This window comes from Anser brachyrhynchus (genome assembly GCF_964034855.1).
Source record: "Anser brachyrhynchus genome assembly, chromosome: 26".
NCBI classification, from domain to species: domain Eukaryota; kingdom Metazoa; phylum Chordata; class Aves; order Anseriformes; family Anatidae; genus Anser; species Anser brachyrhynchus.
The window spans coordinates 5,133,133-5,152,026 of record NC_137719.1 but is presented as its reverse complement, the minus strand read 5'-3'; the positions used below and the strand labels follow the sequence as shown (position 1 = coordinate 5,152,026).

At 55.9% G+C, this 18,894-nt stretch overlaps 2 protein-coding genes across 4 annotated transcripts in view; one reads left to right on the top strand and one right to left on the bottom strand.

Annotated features, from left to right (window-relative positions):
* Positions 1-14,176, top strand: part of XPO7 (exportin 7) — a 47,067-nt gene extending 32,891 nt beyond the window's left edge. For 2 of the 3 annotated variants that reach the window (XM_080568601.1, XM_080568600.1), the window contains exons 14-28: positions 374-509; positions 1,479-1,552; positions 2,665-2,745; positions 3,258-3,321; positions 4,506-4,614; positions 4,828-4,934; positions 5,406-5,494; positions 6,211-6,318; positions 7,441-7,523; positions 8,085-8,299; positions 9,419-9,557; positions 9,923-10,083; positions 11,916-12,014; positions 12,326-12,453; positions 12,603-14,176. In XM_080568601.1, coding sequence (XP_080424727.1) covers positions 374-509; positions 1,479-1,552; positions 2,665-2,745; positions 3,258-3,321; positions 4,506-4,614; positions 4,828-4,934; positions 5,406-5,494; positions 6,211-6,318; positions 7,441-7,523; positions 8,085-8,299; positions 9,419-9,557; positions 9,923-10,083; positions 11,916-12,014; positions 12,326-12,453; positions 12,603-12,696 — 1,687 coding nt within the window. In that variant the 3' untranslated portion in view covers positions 12,697-14,176. Of the gene's footprint in view, positions 1-373; positions 510-1,478; positions 1,553-2,664; positions 2,785-3,257; positions 3,322-4,505; positions 4,615-4,827; positions 4,935-5,405; positions 5,495-6,210; positions 6,319-7,440; positions 7,524-8,084; positions 8,300-9,418; positions 9,558-9,922; positions 10,084-11,915; positions 12,015-12,325; positions 12,454-12,602 lie in introns of all 3 variants that reach the window. The other variant, XM_080568602.1, reaches the window with a different exon arrangement.
* Positions 14,177-14,452: 276 nt separating this feature from the next.
* On the bottom strand, positions 14,453-16,543 carry LOC308183097 (protein PBDC1-like). Its single transcript, XM_080568721.1, has 6 exons — positions 16,467-16,543; positions 16,289-16,354; positions 15,437-15,496; positions 15,163-15,303; positions 14,976-15,087; positions 14,453-14,770 (listed from the first exon to the last, which is right to left on the bottom strand). Exons 1-6 carry the CDS (start codon positions 16,479-16,481, stop codon positions 14,649-14,651), a joined length of 516 nt encoding a protein of 171 aa, XP_080424847.1. The 5' UTR covers positions 16,482-16,543; the 3' UTR covers positions 14,453-14,648.
* Positions 16,544-18,894: the final 2,351 nt, after the last annotated feature.

Below are 18,894 nucleotides of genomic sequence, written 5' to 3'. Positions count from 1 at the left end.
GCGCCCAGCAAAAGCCAGGAGGGAGCGTCATTTACAGTGCGGAGCAGGTAGTGGTTTCTCCGGTGGGTTTGAGAACTAGTTGGGCCGGTCGCTGGATCAGTGTGCTAAAGCACCTGAAGCTCACTTCTGCAGCAAGTTGAAACCAAGGCCTTGCATCCCTGTTAGAAGGGACACAAAAGCCTCATAATGGCCTTGCACAGAAGAGGAATGCACCCTAGTCAGCGTTTTGTTGTCAGTTTTGTCAGCTGCTGACCCAAAGCAGCACCTCAGAAAGTAAAAATCACACACCCTGGAAGCACCACCGTGGGCCAGAAGCCCTTTGCTCTCCCTGCAGCCAGCAGCAGTGACGTCTGGTTTTCCGTCCTCTCTCCAGGGTGCTGCAGCTGATGAACCTCACGGACTCAAGGCTGGCGCAGGCTGGGAATGAGAAGCTAGAGCTTGCCATGCTGAGCTTCTTTGAGCAGTTCCGCAAGATCTATATTGGAGATCAGGTGCAGAAGTCTTCCAAGGTAAATTCCCTCTGTCTCTTCATGCCAGGTACAGTAATAACCTCACTTCTTTAAATGAAAGCAGGTTGCACTACTTGTTCTCTTTTCTTGATGGCTGAAATGTTTGAGACTTGTCTGCTCTGTTTCCTAGGCGTATGTCCAGTGTTATTGCAAACCCTGAGCTGTCTTTGTGCTCTGTATGCCTGAGGAAGGAGCCAGTGATTGTGACAGTAGCCTAGAACCTGTAGAACCTGAGATCTGGGTTCGGTTTCGTTATCTACTTACTTGGTTCCTTCTGTGACTTCATATGAGTCCCTTATGCCCACATACATGTGAAAGTCACTTGATACGTAAATACACGAGGAGCCCAAGCCTTTCCATTTGAGCCTTGCTTCCTCAGCTCTGAAGTGAAGATAAATACCCCTACTCTTACAAGGTATTTTTAAATGCACTGGACTCTAAATGCCTTTTTGCATCTTTACACTTTTTGCATCTTCAGAGTTGCAAAATACTTCAAAAATGATGTAAAGAATGGGAAAATCCATGTTGCAGAAATTGGTTCTCTTCCCTTCCAGTAGCCTGTGGCCTTTTGTCCCCCCCGGAGACTCCAGAGCAGCGATGTGACAAGGGGATTAGACTTTCAGACAAACTCAGTAAGGTGCCACGTGCATCTGCGGGAGGAGGAGCACAGTTATTATGTCTCCTTTCCCTAGGAAAATCTGGTGCCCAGCTTCTGGAAACAGTGTTAGAAGCTGCTATGACCAGTGATTTGACTAGTGACCCTCTCAAAAAGAGGTAGCAGTGATTAGGGCAGGTATTCATCAGATCACAAGCATCTCTCTGCTTTGTTTTGCTTCGTATGGGAAAGCCCCGAGTTTACACCTTCCCAAGGATGAGTGCTGCAATTTGAGGCCAAGTGAAAATCAAATAATCCTTGACCTTTGCTTGTGTTGTTGGCAGCTTATAAATTGGTGTTACTTTTCTCTCCAGCTGTACCGCCGTCTCTCAGAGGTCCTGGGGCTGAATGATGAGACCATGGTCCTGAGCGTCTTCATAGGGAAAATGTAAGTGTTCCTGCTTGCAGGCATCAGAGGTTCCAGGGTTTATCTGAAGGTGTTACCAGGAAAACTGGAACGTGAGGGAGTGTTGTTCAGTCTGAAGCTTGTAACATCTGGCTGCTTGCCAGAATTACAGGCTGTGATCAGGGGCTTAAATCACGCGCAGCATCCGGGATTGATTTATCCATCGTGGATCTAGCCTGGGCTATGGAGACACAAAAATAAACCGCACACCAGGATAATGGATTCTTTTTCCAGTGCCTGCTTAGTAAAAGTGAAGTCAGAGAGGGGACAGCCTCAAATACTCGTGCCCTGTACCATGCCAATCACCAGCCACGAAAGCTCTATGGGGAGGGGACTGCTCCTTCAAAGGTTTTCTTTGCAAACTGTGCTGTTCAGTACCAGAGTAGCGCAAGTCCTTTTCCCAAAATTCTTTGTAAAATTCTCAAATTCTGCTGGACACCCTATTCGGCCTGCTCCTTGGCAGCTCTCCTCTGGACCGAACCCATCAACTGGCTTTTGTCACGCCTTTGGCAGCCTCCGTTAGCATTTTGAACCACTTCACTAGCTCCAGGGCTGAGTAAATCCCAGTGCCGTGCTCCTGGAGACGCGCAGCCTCTGGCTCCCCCTTGATTTCTGTAGCATCGCCCCCTCTTTACCCGCATGGGGCCTTGCCTACCCTCGCGCACCCGAGCTGCGCGTCCGCAAGGGGTGAAGTGGCTCTCCTGGAAGAAGCAAGGGCTACTAGAATTCTGCAGCTGACAGTGGATGGTGCAGGTGCAGAATTGCATACGTCTGCATGTAGTCACTGCCGCAGAATTCTCTTACCCTTGCTGCAGAAACCAGCCCTGGAGTGCCACAGAATTCCAAGGGCCTGGGTATGGGCCAGTGTAGCTTGGGACCCAAGTAGTGAAGATTATCTGAAGGATAATTTTTCTAGTCAACCAAATGTAAGTACAGTGATTTTATACCAATATTTTGTGGCTTGTGATGTCTGTGGTTTCGGTGGAGGGTGGAGCTGATGATGTTGGGTGACTTTTGCCTGGAAGAATCCGCCGCACAGCAAAGGGGAGGCCGAGCAAACCCCTCTGATCCGTCCTTGTTGTCCTCTTCCGTAGCATCACCAACCTGAAGTACTGGGGTCGGTGCGAGCCTATCACCTCCAAGACACTGCAGCTGCTCAATGACCTCTCCATTGGATATCCTTTTCAGAAGAGCCGTGGGTGTGCAGGACGCTTGTAGGATGGGGGAAGAGCGACCCAGATGCTTGGCTGGAACAGAAGCACTCTGCACCTAGCAGATTCCTGAACCCCTTCATCTTTCGGGTAGTGAGAAGATAGCAGAGTGCAAGTGCGTGGTCAGTGCCTTATTTATCTGCTGTGTTACAGTGGATGGCTGTAGTACTGTAGGATTTTTAACTTTGGATCATAATTGCTTTGTAGCTCACCATTCATAGTGTTAATTTGCTGACAGTCATAGTCTGTCCTACTTGTTCTTCTTGCCAGAGTAAATGAAAATGGTCACTGCACGCCTCTGCAGTAGAGATGTATGCAACCTGGTAAGAGTTGCTCTTGAAACGTATTAAGGAGAACCTAGAACATATTAAATAGAATAGACGTAAGTTCCCTTCCAGTTTTGCCCCAGAAAGTGCTTTGCAAGCATTGCAAGAGGTTTTCTGCTGACTCTGCCGCTTCCTTAACACCGCCTTCACATACAGCAGTGTTAGAAAGCTGGTGAAGCTGAGCGCCGTACAGTTTATGCTGAACAATCACACGGTAAGTCCTTTCCCCTTCTGCTTCCTATCTCACAGAGAACTACATCGGCCTTTTTGCAGCTTAGGTAATCCCCTAATTTTAACACCTGGGCACGCTTTTGAAGTTTACCCATCTCCCAGATGCTTTCATACACTGATGGAAGCCTCTAGAAAATGGGATCTCTGTTCCATCCCTCTTTGTTCAAAGCCTGCCCTTCGATTTTGAGAGGTGGTAATTACGTGTTACCTTTCATCCCAGAAGGGTTAATATGGGGCTCTCCTTGCTCTCCACCAAAAGACAGCCATCTCCAGTGGGAAATGTGGGAGACAGTTGATATCGCTGCGCAGGCAGGTAGAGAGCAGTGACGCTGTTCATGAAATTTAAAGCAAATTTTAATGACCTAGCTTTCATTCCGAAAGTGCTGATTTGGAGGGAGTGCCATCACTCACAGCAGTGAGGATGACAGCAGCCTTGTTCCATGGTCACTGCTAGCACGGTACTCCCTGTGCGGATCTGGAATACTGACTTGAAATCAAAAACATCAGAACGTGTGATTAGAAGCGAGCAGCAGAGCACATCAGATTTACGACTCGCCTCTGGGAGCGCGTGGTCACTCGCTGCTCTGACGCTGTAGCGATAGGGCTCCTGCAACCGCATCCGGAAGGTTTGGATGGACTGGTTGGGCGAGGCACTGTGTTCCTTCATCTGGGGGATGTTCTACTGGCAGAGTCGCATGTGCTGGTCCAGAAACTGCACTGAGACTGCTCTGTCTGGGGCCGCCTCTTCCCACGGGGAGTGTAGGCAGGGTAACCAGGGATCTGTCTGCAGAAGCCCATTTCCAGCAGCTTTAGCACCCGGAGGGTCCGCAGGACTAAGAGGGGCAGGTGGCTTCTCTGATCAGGAGGGAAAGCAAGGCTCCCTTGTTCACCGGGTCCTGGGAAATTCCCAGATGGAAGGTGATAGTGCTGATATCTGCAGCCAGGAGAGCTCCATGGGCAGCGCTGCTCCAAGCGTGCCGGCGCGGTGCGTGTTGCCCTCTGGTGGCACGTTCTCCGAGACAACCCACAGCTTGGTTGTCCTCATCCCTGCGCAGGATGAGGGTTAGGTGGGAGAACGAGGGATCCGTCGCTGACCCAGCCCCTAATGCAGGAGCCTGTGCAAGCAGGTGGTTCCCCTTTAACCTGTGTCATCTCTTCTGTTTGCAGAGTGAGCACTTTTCCTTCCTGGGCATTAACAATCAGTCTAACCTGACTGACATGAGATGTCGGACTACGTTCTACACTGCACTTGGGCGTCTTCTCATGGTGGATTTAGGTACTTTTTAGGTCTTTTCCTCAGATCCAGAGCAAAGTGACGACTTTGTGGTTTGGGTGCTGCAAGTTGGATATTGGCAGCGGTAGATTACCTGTCTGGAAACGTGGTCTCCTCGCCTCCAGCTGCGTGGGTGACCGGTGTCTGAGTGTCTCAGCACAGGCCGATCTGCAGGGATGTGCAGTCTATTTCCTCCTGATTTCTTTTTTATTTCAGGGGAAGATGAGGATCAGTATGAGCAGTTCATGCTTCCCCTAACAGCTGCCTTTGAGACCGTGGCACAAATGTTCAGCACAAATACTTTCAATGAACAAGAGGCAAAAGTAAGTTGGGCAGGACCTTCCCTGCTATCCGTGCTCTCTGCACTCTTACCCTTCGGGGTTTTGACATTTTCAATTCAGACACACAGGAGGGAATAAATAATTCCTGCAGAGAGAGAGAGAGACCATTTCCCCTCTGAACAAGACAAGTAGATGGCTGGAATGATGGGAAGCTGTGGTGTTCCCTGTATTCCTTGGGGTCTGGCTCATAATTTAAGCTGTGAGGCTCATCAGCCAGCTCTCCTTCTGCTGGGAATGAAATACCCCAGTACTGTCACTACGCTGGTTCAGTTTAAAAAGGGTTTCTGACCCCGAAGGGGAAGAACTGTCTAATTTGGAATCAGCAGCCAGCACAGAAAGGTGGTGTTGCTGCTGGGATGGGAGGAAGGGACGTGGCCCTGGGCTGGTGGAGCCGGGGAGGGAAGGATCCATTCCTGTGTCACGTTTTAACGTGTCGCTTCTTTTGCAATGCAGAGAACTTTGGTTGGTTTGGTGAGAGACCTGAGGGGAATAGCCTTTGCCTTCAATGCCAAGACCAGCTTCATGATGCTCTTTGAGTGGATGTATCCTTCCGTTCATTGCCTGTGAACTTGAGCCCTTTTGTCCTTTGGGGTGGGGGGAACTCTGGCTGAATGCATCCAAATGCTCTGTGTTCCCTGCTAAATCCTGGCTGGGGTGGGAAAAGAGGAATCTTCACTTTTGTAGTACGCGGTGTCCTGTCTGTGAGCCCTAAAATAGCTTTGACTTTGTCTGCCTGCAACCAGGTCAACCTAGAAATCTGCTCAAGGCTGAATCATTGGGGTTTTCCAAGTGGCCCTGAAGAGATTTGACTTGTAACGCCCAGTGGTTTTTAATGGGATACGTGCAGCTCAGCAGCAACAAAAGTTCTGCTCACTAAAGCCAACAGTGGTTGGTATCTTTGTCCTCTTGATGAGAGCAGAGCTGCTTAAAGAGCACGGTATCTGGACTCCAAATTTCTCTTTGGCTGGTGAAGGTCAGCTGTCCACCACACTGACAGACTTTTGTGTGTCTTCCCTTTTGTCCAAAACCTTTTTGGTTCTGGTTTGTCCTACCAGAAGTATGTGTGCAATTCCTTCAGTGGGCCTAAGATTTTTCTCTGCTAAAGCAGACCCTGGCAAGCAGCATCAGTTCTGCTGAGCGTCGTTAATCAGCTGCTTTGCCAGGCTCGGATGCAGTGCCCAAAACGTGCCTTTTGGTCAGAGTTGTGACCTTCCTCCTTCACGCAAAGCACCGAAGTTCCTTAGCTCTCGCCTTGCAGCTACCCATCCTACATGCCGATTCTGCAGCGGGCAATTGAGCTCTGGTACCACGACCCGGCCTGCACGACGCCTGTCCTCAAACTGATGGCGGAGTTGGTGCATAACAGGTATGAGCCTCCAGGCTGGCAGGGATGTGTGTCTGGCTGCTGTCTGTCTGCTGCTTCAGCCACTGCGTGGGTGTCGATGCCCGGTTGTGTTCTCTCTGCTCCGGTCTGTTTATGCTCCGCAGGCTGCCAAGGGTGGGAGGTGGGAAGCCTGGCATTGTTTCAGCTGGGAGGAAAATCTGATAGTTCACAGACAGCAGTTGTGTCACGAGTCAGTGAGACCAGGAGACGAGATCAGTAAGCGTTCTGAATTTCTTCAGCATTCATTTCTAAGGATGGCACCATAAGATGGAAGCAGGCGAGTTGCGCTAGTTTTTAAAACCTGGCTTTAAAATCAAACGGGTGCTGTTCTGTCTGGCAACCAGATGACCGCTTCTGCTTTAGACCACGAGCTCTTTCTGCCAGCAGAGAGGTACTCTGACGCTATTCAGATAATTCAGAGGCTGTCTAATCTGGCAGTGGAAGCTTGCCAAGACGTTGCTTCGGCCTGCAGCCAGCTGAACACAACCCTATAGGAAGGGACCATTGTTACAGCCAAGTGGAAAGGACACGAGGTTCAGACGCAGCCGTTTCAGAGTTGTTGAGAATCCGTGCTGTCAGGGTGTTTACCCCAGCTGAATGGCATCTTTGCAGCAGGAGCAACCTTCCTGGAATACGTCCGCTCATTTATTCCGAAGGTGAACCGGACAGCTCACTGCACATCAATTTTCAGATCTATTCACTGCAGGGGAAGAAATGCCAAGCTCTGAACTCTTGGTCGTGTTATGAATAGGAGCCAGTCAGCCTGCCCGACAATGCTGGCTTCCAAGATGTTCGCTGTGTTTGTGTACAGTAGCCTAGTGACTATTGCCAAGACAGGGTTTCCAGCCTCAGACTTGTAATATTCCTCATCTCTGTGACGTAGAGGCCCTTTCTTCTGCGACAGCAGAGCTCGTCTATCCCTGAGAGGCTGTGTCCTGCCTGGTGGTGGTAAGGAGCAGCAGCACTCCACCAGAGCGGGGCCTTTGGGGAGCTGGGGATGAGGCTGCCCCAGCACACAGCGGCACCTGGAGGTCCTGGTGTGTGGGCTTTTGTTTCCTCCGCGGGTATGTTTGAGGTCCAGTTTATTTTCTGTCTTCCCGTTAGGTCCCAACGGCTGCAGTTTGATGTGTCCTCACCAAATGGCATCCTGCTTTTCCGAGAGACAAGTAAAATGATAACTACTTATGGTGAGTGTGCAGCAGGTGGGATGGGATGCGCTTGACTCCTCTGCTCGCTTGGGGAGTGAGGGCTGGGCTCTTGCCAGCTCGGAGAATGATCCCGGGCTGGCAGGCAGTGCCACATCACTTGCTGAGTGCATGCTCAGATCCAGGGAGGTGCTTCTGCTTGAAGTCCTGGGTGGGCGGGCAAACAGAACCGCCAGGGCGTTTGCCATGCGAACGAGGAGGAAAGTGACAACAATGAGCAGGAAGCCCAGCTGAGCCCCGTGTGGGCCTGCGGGGTGACACGGGCAGACCTGCAAAGCAAGTGGAGAGCGATCCTGTCGGTGTGCATCCTGTTTCCACAGCAAAACTCCCTGCAGATGTGTTCCCCGATTCCTAGTAGAGCCGTGCTTTTAACTTGTAACGGGGTCCTTAACTGCTGCCTGGGAAATAACAAGTCTTTGGTGCTTGTGGCTGACTTGTCAGTCGCTCCTTAGGGCTCTACCTTTGTGTTTTTCCTGCCCCCTGGGGGAGAAGGGGTTTGGATGTGGTTGCTGAAATACTGAGTCCGCTTCTGTGCTCATGCAGGAAATCGTATCCTAACGCTTGGGGAGGTCCCAAAGGATCAAGTCTATGCCTTGAAGCTCAAGGGGATTTCCATCTGCTTCTCTATGCTGAAGGCTGCACTGAGCGGGAGCTACGTCAACTTTGGGGTCTTCCGCCTGTACGGGGATGATGCACTGGACAATGCCTTGCAAACTTTTATCAAGCTTCTGCTTTCCATCCCGCACAGCGACCTCCTGGTAAGCCGACACCTGTGATTAGCGGCGTAAGCACACGGCTAGGAAAGACAGGGTTGGAAGATTATACGGTAAAGGAATACTTTAGTCACAGAGACGAATGAGCTTGTGCCACCTCCTGGAACCCCAGCGAGGCACAGGCCAGCGGGAAATTGCAGCTCCTGGAACGTGCAGCAGCAGGGCCCACGTAAAGGCTGCAACCCCAGCACCCACGGGTGCTCCTCTCTCCAGTAGGGTACGCTCCAAGTCTCAGCAAAGCGATTACCAAAATAATTGCTTCTCTACCTGCAAAACGCTTCCTACGAGCGAAGGATTGTTCTTCCCTGTATTGCCTGTGGGCAGAGATCTCAGTGCATCAGCAGTAATCAACTCAACTGCAGTAATCCATTTTACAGCAGAACTTTGAGGCCCTCTCAGCGCAGTCCTAGTCCTCAAAATATTGAGGAGAGAGGGCAGCGTACTCCCCCCAAGCCTTTACTCGTCTCATAGCAGGATGTGAAAGCTGTTGCCATCTCTGTGACTGCATTCAGCACGTTCTTAATCCAATATGCTGGTAGCCAAACCATTGCTCTCGAGACACGCGGCTCGTGGGCAGCTCAAATCAAATTCCTGAGACAGGGCTGGGTTGCAGGACTGCCAGGAGAGCCTCCCCCCAACCTGGGGTTGCCAGGAGATCTGTGGCACTGGCTGCAGGAAGAATCGGCAGCACGGACTGCTGAGCCCGGCACCGTGCCTGCGTATTTGTAGGTGATCTGGCACGCTGCAGCGGACACCTGGAGAGCTTTTTCCTATCTCTGCATCTCCAGCACTGGCAGTAGTCGGTGAACGCTCCCCGTCGTAAGTGAGCGAAGCAGTGGGGAAAGATGTTCTGATAGAGCAGTGTTGGGAACCTGCTGGGCCGTTGTTGCCGGAGCCTGTTTTGAAAGGTAGTTGGTGGGAGACAAGGGGGGAGAAGGTGTTGGCCCAGAAGTTATTCTGCGCGAGAGGTTTGTTTGTTCTCTTTCCAGGAGGTTCGGTAAGCAGTTTTCGTTAATGAGTGGGTTGGGTACGCGCCGCTGCAGAAGGTAGCTGATGATTGCAGGCTAGGCAAGAGGCCTCAAGTCTTTCTCTCTTTCTCTGCAGGATTATCCCAAACTCAGCCAGTCCTACTATTCCTTGCTGGAAGTTCTTACCCAGGACCACATGAACTTTATTGCCAGTCTGGAGCCTCATGTAATCATGTATATTCTCTCTTCCATTTCAGAAGGCCTCACTGCACTAGGTAACTCCCTCTGCTCTCTGTTAACGCTCTTAGGGCTTTGATTTGGAAGTGGGGAATGATTTGGGTTGCTTTAAGTGCCTGGTATTTCAGATAACAGATAAGATGGATGTTGTGAATGGATTTCAGGAGGGTTTTCACCCCTGTTGAAGCTGGAACACTAGAGACAATGAATATGTCAGTGAGGAGTGGCTGATTGTTTCAGGGTTAGGTGGTTCTTGGTGCTTAAAAGGTCCTTAAAAGGACCTAAAAAGTCCTTAAAAGGACCCGGATAAATGGTGGTGTTTCCCTGGGAGCCTGCCCAGGTGCCTCTGAGCAAGGTAAATGCCGGCGATGTCCCACTATCTCCATCTTTCCCCTTCTTGCAGACACCATGGTTTGCACAGGCTGCTGCTCCTGTTTGGACCACATCGTCACCTATCTCTTCAAGCAGCTGTCCCGCAGCACCAAGAAGAGGACCACACCTCTGACCCAGGAGAGCGACCGGTTCCTGCACATTATGCAGCAGCATCCGGAGATGATTCAGCAGGTAAAGACCGAAGGCGGAGGGCCTTGTTGTGGCACGGCACGGTGAACTCCCTGATAAGCCCTGAATCGTCTTAGCGTGATGTAACATGGGGGCTGCGTGCTCCCTGCTCTAGACCTCCGGGCTTTTCCTGAGGAGAAAGGAGAGGTGCAGCACTAGCCAGAAAATCCTACGCACTCATCATATGGTAGGTCTGATTCAGAGCCACGTTTCAGGGCCGTGGTTCTCCCTGTGCAAGGAACACCCTTTCAGTGTTTCAAGCGTGAAAGGAAGTAGCCAAAATGAGCTTTTGTCTCTTAAAAAAAAAAAATGTAGTTACAGGTGGTGCTGGCAGCTTGTGGAAGGGAAGCCAGGCAGCATCCATCCAACCACAGAGCACGCAGTCTGCTGCTGCTGCAAAACATTTGTTTGAACACCTTGGAACAATTCAGGGGTACACGTGCACTCGCAGCAGAGCAGGCACCGCAGGGTCCCTGTGCTTAACCAGGCTGTGCTTAGACTTCAGCATCCAGGAACAAATCTCTGCTGCAGCTCTCACGTTGGGAGCACGTGCAGGTTAGCTTCGCTGCCTGCTGGAGCACGCGCTGCCTTGGCACCGCTCGGCCCTGCGTTCGGAAAGGCCTCTGCAGGGTGAATTTGGTAATGGAGTTCTACAAGCTGGCAGCACATCTGCCGTCTGCCTCCATCTGCACGCCTCTGAGAGACGCAGAGCTCACTGGGTTTTGTCTGCCTTGGTCAGGAGCGTGTGCGATGGCAGAGGATCTGTAGGGAGCTGAGACGGTTTGCTTGCTTAGATCAGTCTTAGCTCGGCATATACGTACATGCACCCTGTAGTTTAGGCACCTCTGTGTGCTGCTTCCTGATGACAGACGCTGCTGCTCACACAGGTTTTGGTTCTGCTGCTCCAGAGGGCCCTGCGTTGGGATCTGAGCATCCACACCTTGCAGCAGAACGCTTTTATATGCCTCCTGCCTGCCTTTCAACAGCAGTGCTCGTTGCGTTCCTGACGGCGTTAGCCAAGCTCACTCGCTGGTACTTGTCAAAGTGTCAGCACGACTCCCACGTGGAAGCAGGGAGTATTGTTCCATCCTTGCTGGTAGATCAAATGCAAAGTAAAGCAGGCTCTTTTGGGGCCAGAAGCTGTGTTTTCCGAGGATAAAAGAGAAACTGCGTCTCCCAAACCAACTAGGTTAGATGCTGGCTTCAATTCCTGCCGTTGCCTAATGAGGCCATGGGAGGGAACACAGACACCCCTGGCGTGGACTGAGGGAGCTTCCCAGGGCACCAGAGCATGTGCTCGCACGCTCTCCGTGCGTTTAAGCTCTTGCTGTTACCCTGTTTAAGTGAAGGTGAGACAATCTTCCCCTGGCTGCCCTGGGGCAGGGTAGGTTGTGTCAGGAATAAATACGTAGGTGGTGAGAGGTGCTGAGGTGTGCCTTCAGTGCGGGGTTCTCCAGTAGCTCGGGGGGCTCCAGGCCTTCCTCTTGTCCCCTGATGCTGGGAGTACGGCGGCACTGAGGCTCCGACAGGGGATCACCCTGGAAGCATTAAACAAGCACGAGCTCTCCTTTGTATGTGCTTGGCTTTTAAGCTCGGTGCCCGGGAGTCTTTGAAATCGCTGTTGGGCTTTCTGGCTGGGAACAGAAGGCAGCCAGCTTTCAGAGGAGGCTCATCCTGGCAGCATGAGCACGCTGTGGCCTCGTGTGATGTAAGGAGGTTTTCTCCTGCAGAAAGGAAGCCGTGGAGGTGAACTGGTGCTCTGAGCACGTTCTGTCCTGGTGAGGACACAGCTGGACTGGAAGGGCTGCATCTAAGCCCCCTTTTCCCTCTTCCAGATGCTGTCAACAGTGCTGAACATCATCATCTTTGAGGACTGCAGGAACCAGTGGTCAATGTCTCGGCCTCTGCTCGGCTTGATACTACTCAACGAGAAGGTAAACGTCCCCACCTACCCGCGCAGCTGGAGGGCTCTCTGGGCTCGAGTGATGCTTTGGGCTGAGCAGAGCAGCACAGTTGGCAGGGCAGGGAAATCAGGACTGGAGAGAGAAAGAGAGAGGAGGGTCTGCAGCCCTTCCCCGAGCAGCTGTGGCTCTAATGAATCCCATTAAGTTCTCGTTTATAAGAGCACTAGGAGCCACCCAAAGAGCTGTAGCGCATTTCCTCCCTCTTTCCTGTTGTGTATGCTCTGTCCTAAAGCCAAGCTAGTCCTCTAAAAGCGAACCCGGCCTTCTCGTGTCTCCTGCAGTATTTCTCTGACCTGAGGAACAGCATAGTGAACAGCCAGCCTCCGGAGAAACAGCAGGCGATGCACCTCTGCTTCGAGAACCTCATGGAAGGCATCGAACGCAACCTCCTAACCAAGAACAGGGACAGGTCAGTATGCACCAAAAACGTGCGGCTGGGCCGAGTCCGTAGTTTAACGCAGAGTCCAGCACACCTCGTGGCGGCCTCACGGAGAGCAACACCCCTGAGCAACGGGCGATGGCCCCCGGCTCTAACGCGCTGCCCTGCCTCTTCCTCAGGTTTACACAGAACCTGTCGGCGTTCCGGCGAGAGGTGAACGACTCCATGAAGAATTCCACCTACGGGGTCAACAGCAACGACATGATGAGCTGACGTCTCCCAGCTCCACCTGTACAGAGCAGCATCTCTTTGGCCTGGCCCAGAGGGGTTACCGTTTCCGATGGAAAGAAAAGAGGGCGTTTCTAATCCCTGCTCTTCCCCAGGGCTGGACTGCGGCGCTCGCTTTGGCCGTACTCCACGTCCCGAGGGAGGAGGGAACAGGAGGGGTGGTTGAGCTCACCGGGGGCAGGGTGCTTCTGTTTCCGTGGGAGGGGGTGGAAGGGCAAAAGCCAGGTGCAAGAATCCAGCGTCTCCCTACCCGAACGTCTGCGTGGAACGCCAGCGCTCTGCTGCAGCCTGCCTTGTATAAACATGTACATTTTTTCATAACATTTTGAACAAGGTTTATATTGACTCAGTTTAAAAAAAAAAAAAAAAGTGTGATTGAAATTTTTACAGAGTCCTGGTGCACCGGTGCTGGCGTGAGGGTTGTGTATGCGAGTGAGGAAAGCGTGTCCTGCAGGCCTGAAGCTTTACTGGGCGAGGGGTGGGTGTGTGAAAGTGCAGAGATATATTTAGTGACAAGCGTAGAGAGAAGAAAAAAAAAAAACAAAAAAACAAAACAAAAAAAAACTAAAAACCAACAAAAAAAAAAAGACAACAAGAAAGCATTGTAAAATTCCAAATGTATATTTTTTCTTATTAAGCCCCTCGAAATCACGACTTCCTGTTACCGTCTTGCCCTTGTTATTAGGAACTCTAAGCCATGCCGCGTGATCTTCTTCATTCGTGCTTGCTCGTGGGTGTCTCTCCTGTCCCCCCCCCCCCAGGTGTAGCAGTACCCGCTGTCCCCTCGTCCCCCCGCTGCCGCCCGGGCCCTCGCCTCCCCTCCGGGCGAGCCCCGGGGCTGGCACCGCGCTGGGCGCCCGCTCCCCGGCCTCTGCTCCTTTTTTTTTGTTTTTTTCCCCATCTCAGTCAAGCAGGAGGCACGGGAGGAATTGGCGGGCCGAGGGCGAGCTCCACCGTGCTCCCGGCCACCGAGCAGCGAGCGTGAGCAGCGCGTGGGTGCTCGGCCGGGGCACGGGGCTGCTGCCCGGGGTTCTTAATAACAAGGTTTGCCTAGCATGAAGTATTTAACACCCCCCCCCTCCTCCCCTTTAAAATGATTCCATTTTTTTCTAAGTCACCATAATAAATGTTTTGGATATAAAATTTACTTACAGAGGAAAGCTGATGGGGGAGGGAACCTGTTTGCCTTGTACTTTTTCCACTATTGTTGCTGCTAGTCGTGTGCATTCTCTTGCTCAGCTCTACCCACAGACGCTCAGTCCTTAGGGTTTCAGTTTCTCTTCCCAGACACCACCTAACTCTTAATTTCCCACCCCCCCCCCCTTTTTTTTTTTGTTCTTTCCTCTGGCGATTGTGTGTTGGGTCCTTTTTTCGCGTGAGCAGATTGCTGGTTGACTTGTAAGGGTGTTTGCTGCATACAGTGTAAGCATTGTGACTGCAAATAAACTTCAATGGTTTCTACTGAGCTGGGCTGGCCTGTGCTTGGGAGAGGGGCCCCGCGCCGAGCTGGCCCGCGCTTTGCCGGGGTTTGTTGGGCATTTATCGGGTCGCAAAGCACCTTGGAGTCGAGCGGGTAGCTCGCACGCGGGCTCTAAGCCTCCAGCAGCAGTGCTGAAGCCTGCTGCCACCACGGCAGGGAAATCGAAGCGGGCTCAGAGACGGCCCCTTAGCTTTTAGGTCTGCGGAGCTCTGACACCAGCGGCAGGTCGGGAGCGTTCAACACCCGCAGCACGAGGAAGGGTTTTTTTTTTTTTAAACATTTTATTTACAGTCCGCAAACGGAGGCTGAGCTCCAGGGGCGCTGCACCATGAGGGACGGGACGCCCCATGCTGCCCTGCCTCGCGCTGCTCGCGTCCCCTGGGGAAAAGGGGCAGCAGCCCCCTGGGCCGGGTGGTCTCATCCTGCCAGCGGGCGCACGCCGGAGCCGAGCTCGTCCTCACGCCGTCACCGCTTCCTCTGCCACGGCCGCCGCTGGCTTCTTGGCACTGTTGTAGACGACGCTGTTGCAGCCCTCTCTGTTCCGAGCTATTTCGATGGCAAAAAACTGGATTCTGGTGGCTGGAAGGGGGGAAAAATGGGCTCAGAGCAGGTCTGGGGGTGCAGCCTCGTCCCTACTGCCGCCTCTTCCAGCCCCGTTACCAGCCCGCAGGGCACGGCACGGATGCTGGGTGGGGGTTTTGGGTAAAAACAAGCGGATATGAGGTTTTTGGCACCGTGCTGGTCCCCGCGATGGTGCCAGCCCTCCGGCGCAGTGCTGGCTCACCGAATATCGTGTTCTCCTCCGTGTAGCCCTTGCTGCAGTCCAGGCGGAGCAGGGTGCCGTAGTTGAAGTCCTCCACCACCCCCTCGAAGCGCATGCAGAACGGGCGCCACTTCTGGGGACAGGGGGGCTGTGGGGGGCTGCGGGGGGCACCAGGACCCCCCCCTCCGGCCCCCAACTCAGCACCCACCTCCTTGGCCGGCTCCGATTTGAGCTCCTCGGGGTCGAGGACGTCGATTTTCAGGTCTCCGAAGGTTTTCCTGAATTCGCCGTAGATCTGCTCGTCCGCTTTGGTGAGCTTCAGGAACTTGGGGTCCACCGAGGAGATGAGCTGCGGGGCGGAGGGGGGGGGGGGGGGGGGCGACGCTGCAGGGCCGTGCCCCCCCCCAGCCACCCCTCATAGTGCTGTTTTGAGGGGGGGGGGCTCCCCAAAACGCCCCCTCCCCAATTTAGCGCAGCCTTACGTTGAAGTAGACCTCGGCGTGCTGGTAGGCCCTCATGGCCCACATCAGCTCCACGTTGGGCTGCGGGACGGAGCGCGGCGTGAGGCATCTTCTGTGACCCCCCCCACGGTACCAAGACACCCCCCCAGTACCGAGACACCCCCTACCAGTACCAAGACCCCCTCCCAGTACCAACATACACCCCCCTGGTACAAAGACCCCCCCCCACAGTACCAAGACCCCCCCCCCCCCAGTACCAATACCCCCCCCCAGTACTGAGACACCCCCTCCTGGTACCCAGACCCCCCCCCCCGTACCAAGACCCCCCCATTATCCCCCCCCCATACCAACCCCCCCAGTAACCCCACCATACTGCCTCCTGAGCCCCCCCCGGCACCAAGCCCCCCCCAGTACCGACCCCCCCCCAAGACCCCCTCTCGGTACCGATCCCCCCCAGTCCCCCCCAGTATACCCCCCAGGTCCCGACCCCCCCCCGGTCCCAACCTCCCCCCAGTACCCCCCTCATCCCACCTCCCCCCCAATACCCCCCCCAGTCCCGACCCCCTCCGGTCCCCCCCCACTCCCAGAGCCCCCCCCGGTCCCGGTGCCCCCCCGGTCCCCCCCCCCCCCAAATACCCCCCCTGGCACCGCCTCCCCCCCCCGGTACCGACCCCTCCCCGTTCCCCCCCCCGTACCAATCCCCCCCCCGGCCCCGGTACCCCCCGGGTCCCCGTACCCCCCCGTGGCCCCCCCCGGTCCCGGTGCCCCCCCCCCGGTCCCGGTGCCCCCCCCCGGTCCCGGTGCCCCCCCCCGTTCCCGGTGCCCCCCCCCCGGTCCCGGTGCCCCCCCCCGGTCCCGGTGCCCCCCCCTCACGTCGTTCCCGTAGGCCTCGGCCGGCAGCGTCAGGGCGTGAGCGGCCGCGGCGGCCTCGCCGGGTCCCTGCGGGGGCAGAAGCGGCTCAGCCCCCCCGCACCCGGACCCCCGGACCGGCCCCGAACCCCCCCCCCCCCCGGCCCCGGGTCCCCCCCCCGGGCCCCCCCCCGGCCCCCACCAGCGCCGCCGCCATCCCGCGGCCACGGCGGAAACGGAGCCGCGGTCCCGCCCCCCCCCAAGGACTGCGTCCGGGGCGGGGGGAACGGGGCCGGGACAGGGACAGGGGATGGGGACAGGGGGCGGGGGACGGGGATGGGGACAGGGGACAGGGGATGGGGACAGGGGATGGGGACAGGATATGGGACATGGGGAGAGGGGATGGGGTCTGGGGGCAGAATATGGGACATGGGGACAGGGGATGGGACAGGGGAGGGGGACAGGGGATGGAGTTTGGGGACAAGGGCTGGGGTTTTGGGACAGGGGATGGGGACGGGGCAGGGGATGGGGACAAGGGATAGGGCGTGGGGACAGGCATGGGGACAGGGGACAGGGGATGGGGTTTGGGGACAAGGGATGAGGACAGGGGACAAAGGATGGGGACAGGGGACAGGGGACAGGGGATGGGGTCTGGGGACAGGGAACGGGGACAGGGGACAGGGGATGGGGTCTAGGGACAGGGTTTGGGGACAGGGGATGAGGTTTGGGGACAGGGGACAGGGGATGGGGACAGGGGATGGAACATGGGGACAGGGGACAGGGACAGGGGATGGGGTCTGGGGACAGGGAACGGGGACAGGGGACAGGGGATGAGGTCTAGGGACAGGGTTTGGGGACAGGGGATGAGGTTTGGGGACAGGGGAGAGGGGATGGGGACAGGGGATGGAACATGGGGACAGGGGACAGGGACAGGGGATGGGGTCTGGGGACAGGGAAGGGGGACAGGGGACGGGATGGGACGTGGGGACAGGGGATGGGGACAGGGACAGAGGACAGGGGACGGGGCCTGGGGACAGGGGATGGGGTCTGGAGACAGCGAACGGGGACAGGGGACAGGGGATGGGGTTTGGGGACAAGGGATGGGGCGTGGGGACAGGGGACGGGACAGGGGATGGGGACAGGGGACGGAGTTTGGGGACAGGGTTTGGGGACGGGATAGGACTTGGGGACAGGATATGGGACATGGGGACAGGGGACGGGACATGGGGACAGGGGACGGGGTCTGGGGGCAGAATATGGGACATGGGGACAGGGGATGGGACAGGGGAGGGGGCAGGGGGTGGAGTTTGGGGACAAGGGCTGGGGTTTTCGGACAGGGGATGGGTACGGGACAGGGGATGGGGACAAGGGATGGGGCGTGGGGACAGGCATGGGGACAGGGGATGGGGACAGGGGACAGGGGATGGGGTTTGGGGACAAGGGATGAGGACAGGGGACAAAGGATGGGGACAGGGGACAGGGGACAGGGGATGGGGTCTGGGGACAGGGAACGGGGACAGGGGACAGGGGATGGGGTCTAGGGACAGGGTTTGGGGACAGGGGACGAGGTCTGGGGACAGGGGACAGGGGATGGGGACAGGGGATGGGGTCTGGGGGCAGAATATGGGACATGGGGACAGGGGATGGGACAGGGGAGGGGGACAGGGGATGGAGTCTGGGGACAAGGGCTGGGGTTTTGGGACAGGGGATGGGGACGGGACAGGGGATGGGGACAAGGGATAGGGCGTGGGGACAGGGAATGGGGACAGGGGACAGGGGACAGGGGATGGGGTCTGGGGACAGGGAACGGGGACAGGGGACAGGGGATGGGGTCTAGGGACAGGGTTTGGGGACAGGGGATGAGGTTTGGGGACAGGGGACAGGGGATGGGGACAGGGGATGGAACATGGGGACAGGGGACAGGGACAGGGGATGGGGTCTGGGGACAGGGAACGGGGACAGGGGACAGGGGATGAGGTCTAGGGACAGGGTTTGGGGACAGGGGATGAGGTTTGGGGACAGGGGAGAGGGGATGGGGACAGGGGATGGAACATGGGGACAGGGGACAGGGACAGGGGATGGGGTCTGGGGACAGGGAAGGGGGACAGGGGACGGGATGGGACGTGGGGACAGGGGATGGGGACAGGGACAGAGGACAGGGGACGGGGCCTGGGGACAGGGGATGGGGTCTGGAGACAGCGAACGGGGACAGGGGACAGGGGATGGGGTTTGGGGACAAGGGATGGGGCGTGGGGACAGGGGACGGGACAGGGGATGGGGACAGGGGACGGAGTTTGGGGACAGGGTTTGGGGACGGGATAGGACTTGGGGACAGGATATGGGACATGGGGACAGGGGACGGGACATGGGGACAGGGGACGGGGTCTGGGGGCAGAATATGGGACATGGGGACAGGGGATGGGACAGGGGAGGGGGCAGGGGGTGGAGTTTGGGGACAAGGGCTGGGGTTTTCGGACAGGGGATGGGTACGGGACAGGGGATGGGGACAAGGGATGGGGCGTGGGGACAGGCATGGGGACAGGGGATGGGGACAGGGGACAGGGGATGGGGTTTGGGGACAAGGGATGAGGACAGGGGACAAAGGATGGGGACAGGGGACAGGGGACAGG

Bases quoted from the DNA above. Each gene is read 5' to 3' on its own strand.
- LOC308183097 (XM_080568721.1), bottom strand. The intron at 15,497-16,288 runs GTGAGGGGGGGG...TCCGTCCCGCAG, and splicing joins CCGAGGCCTACGGGAACGAC to CCCAACGTGGAGCTGATGTG. The intron at 15,088-15,162 runs GTGGGTGCTGAG...CCCTGTCCCCAG, and splicing joins AATCGGAGCCGGCCAAGGAG to AAGTGGCGCCCGTTCTGCAT.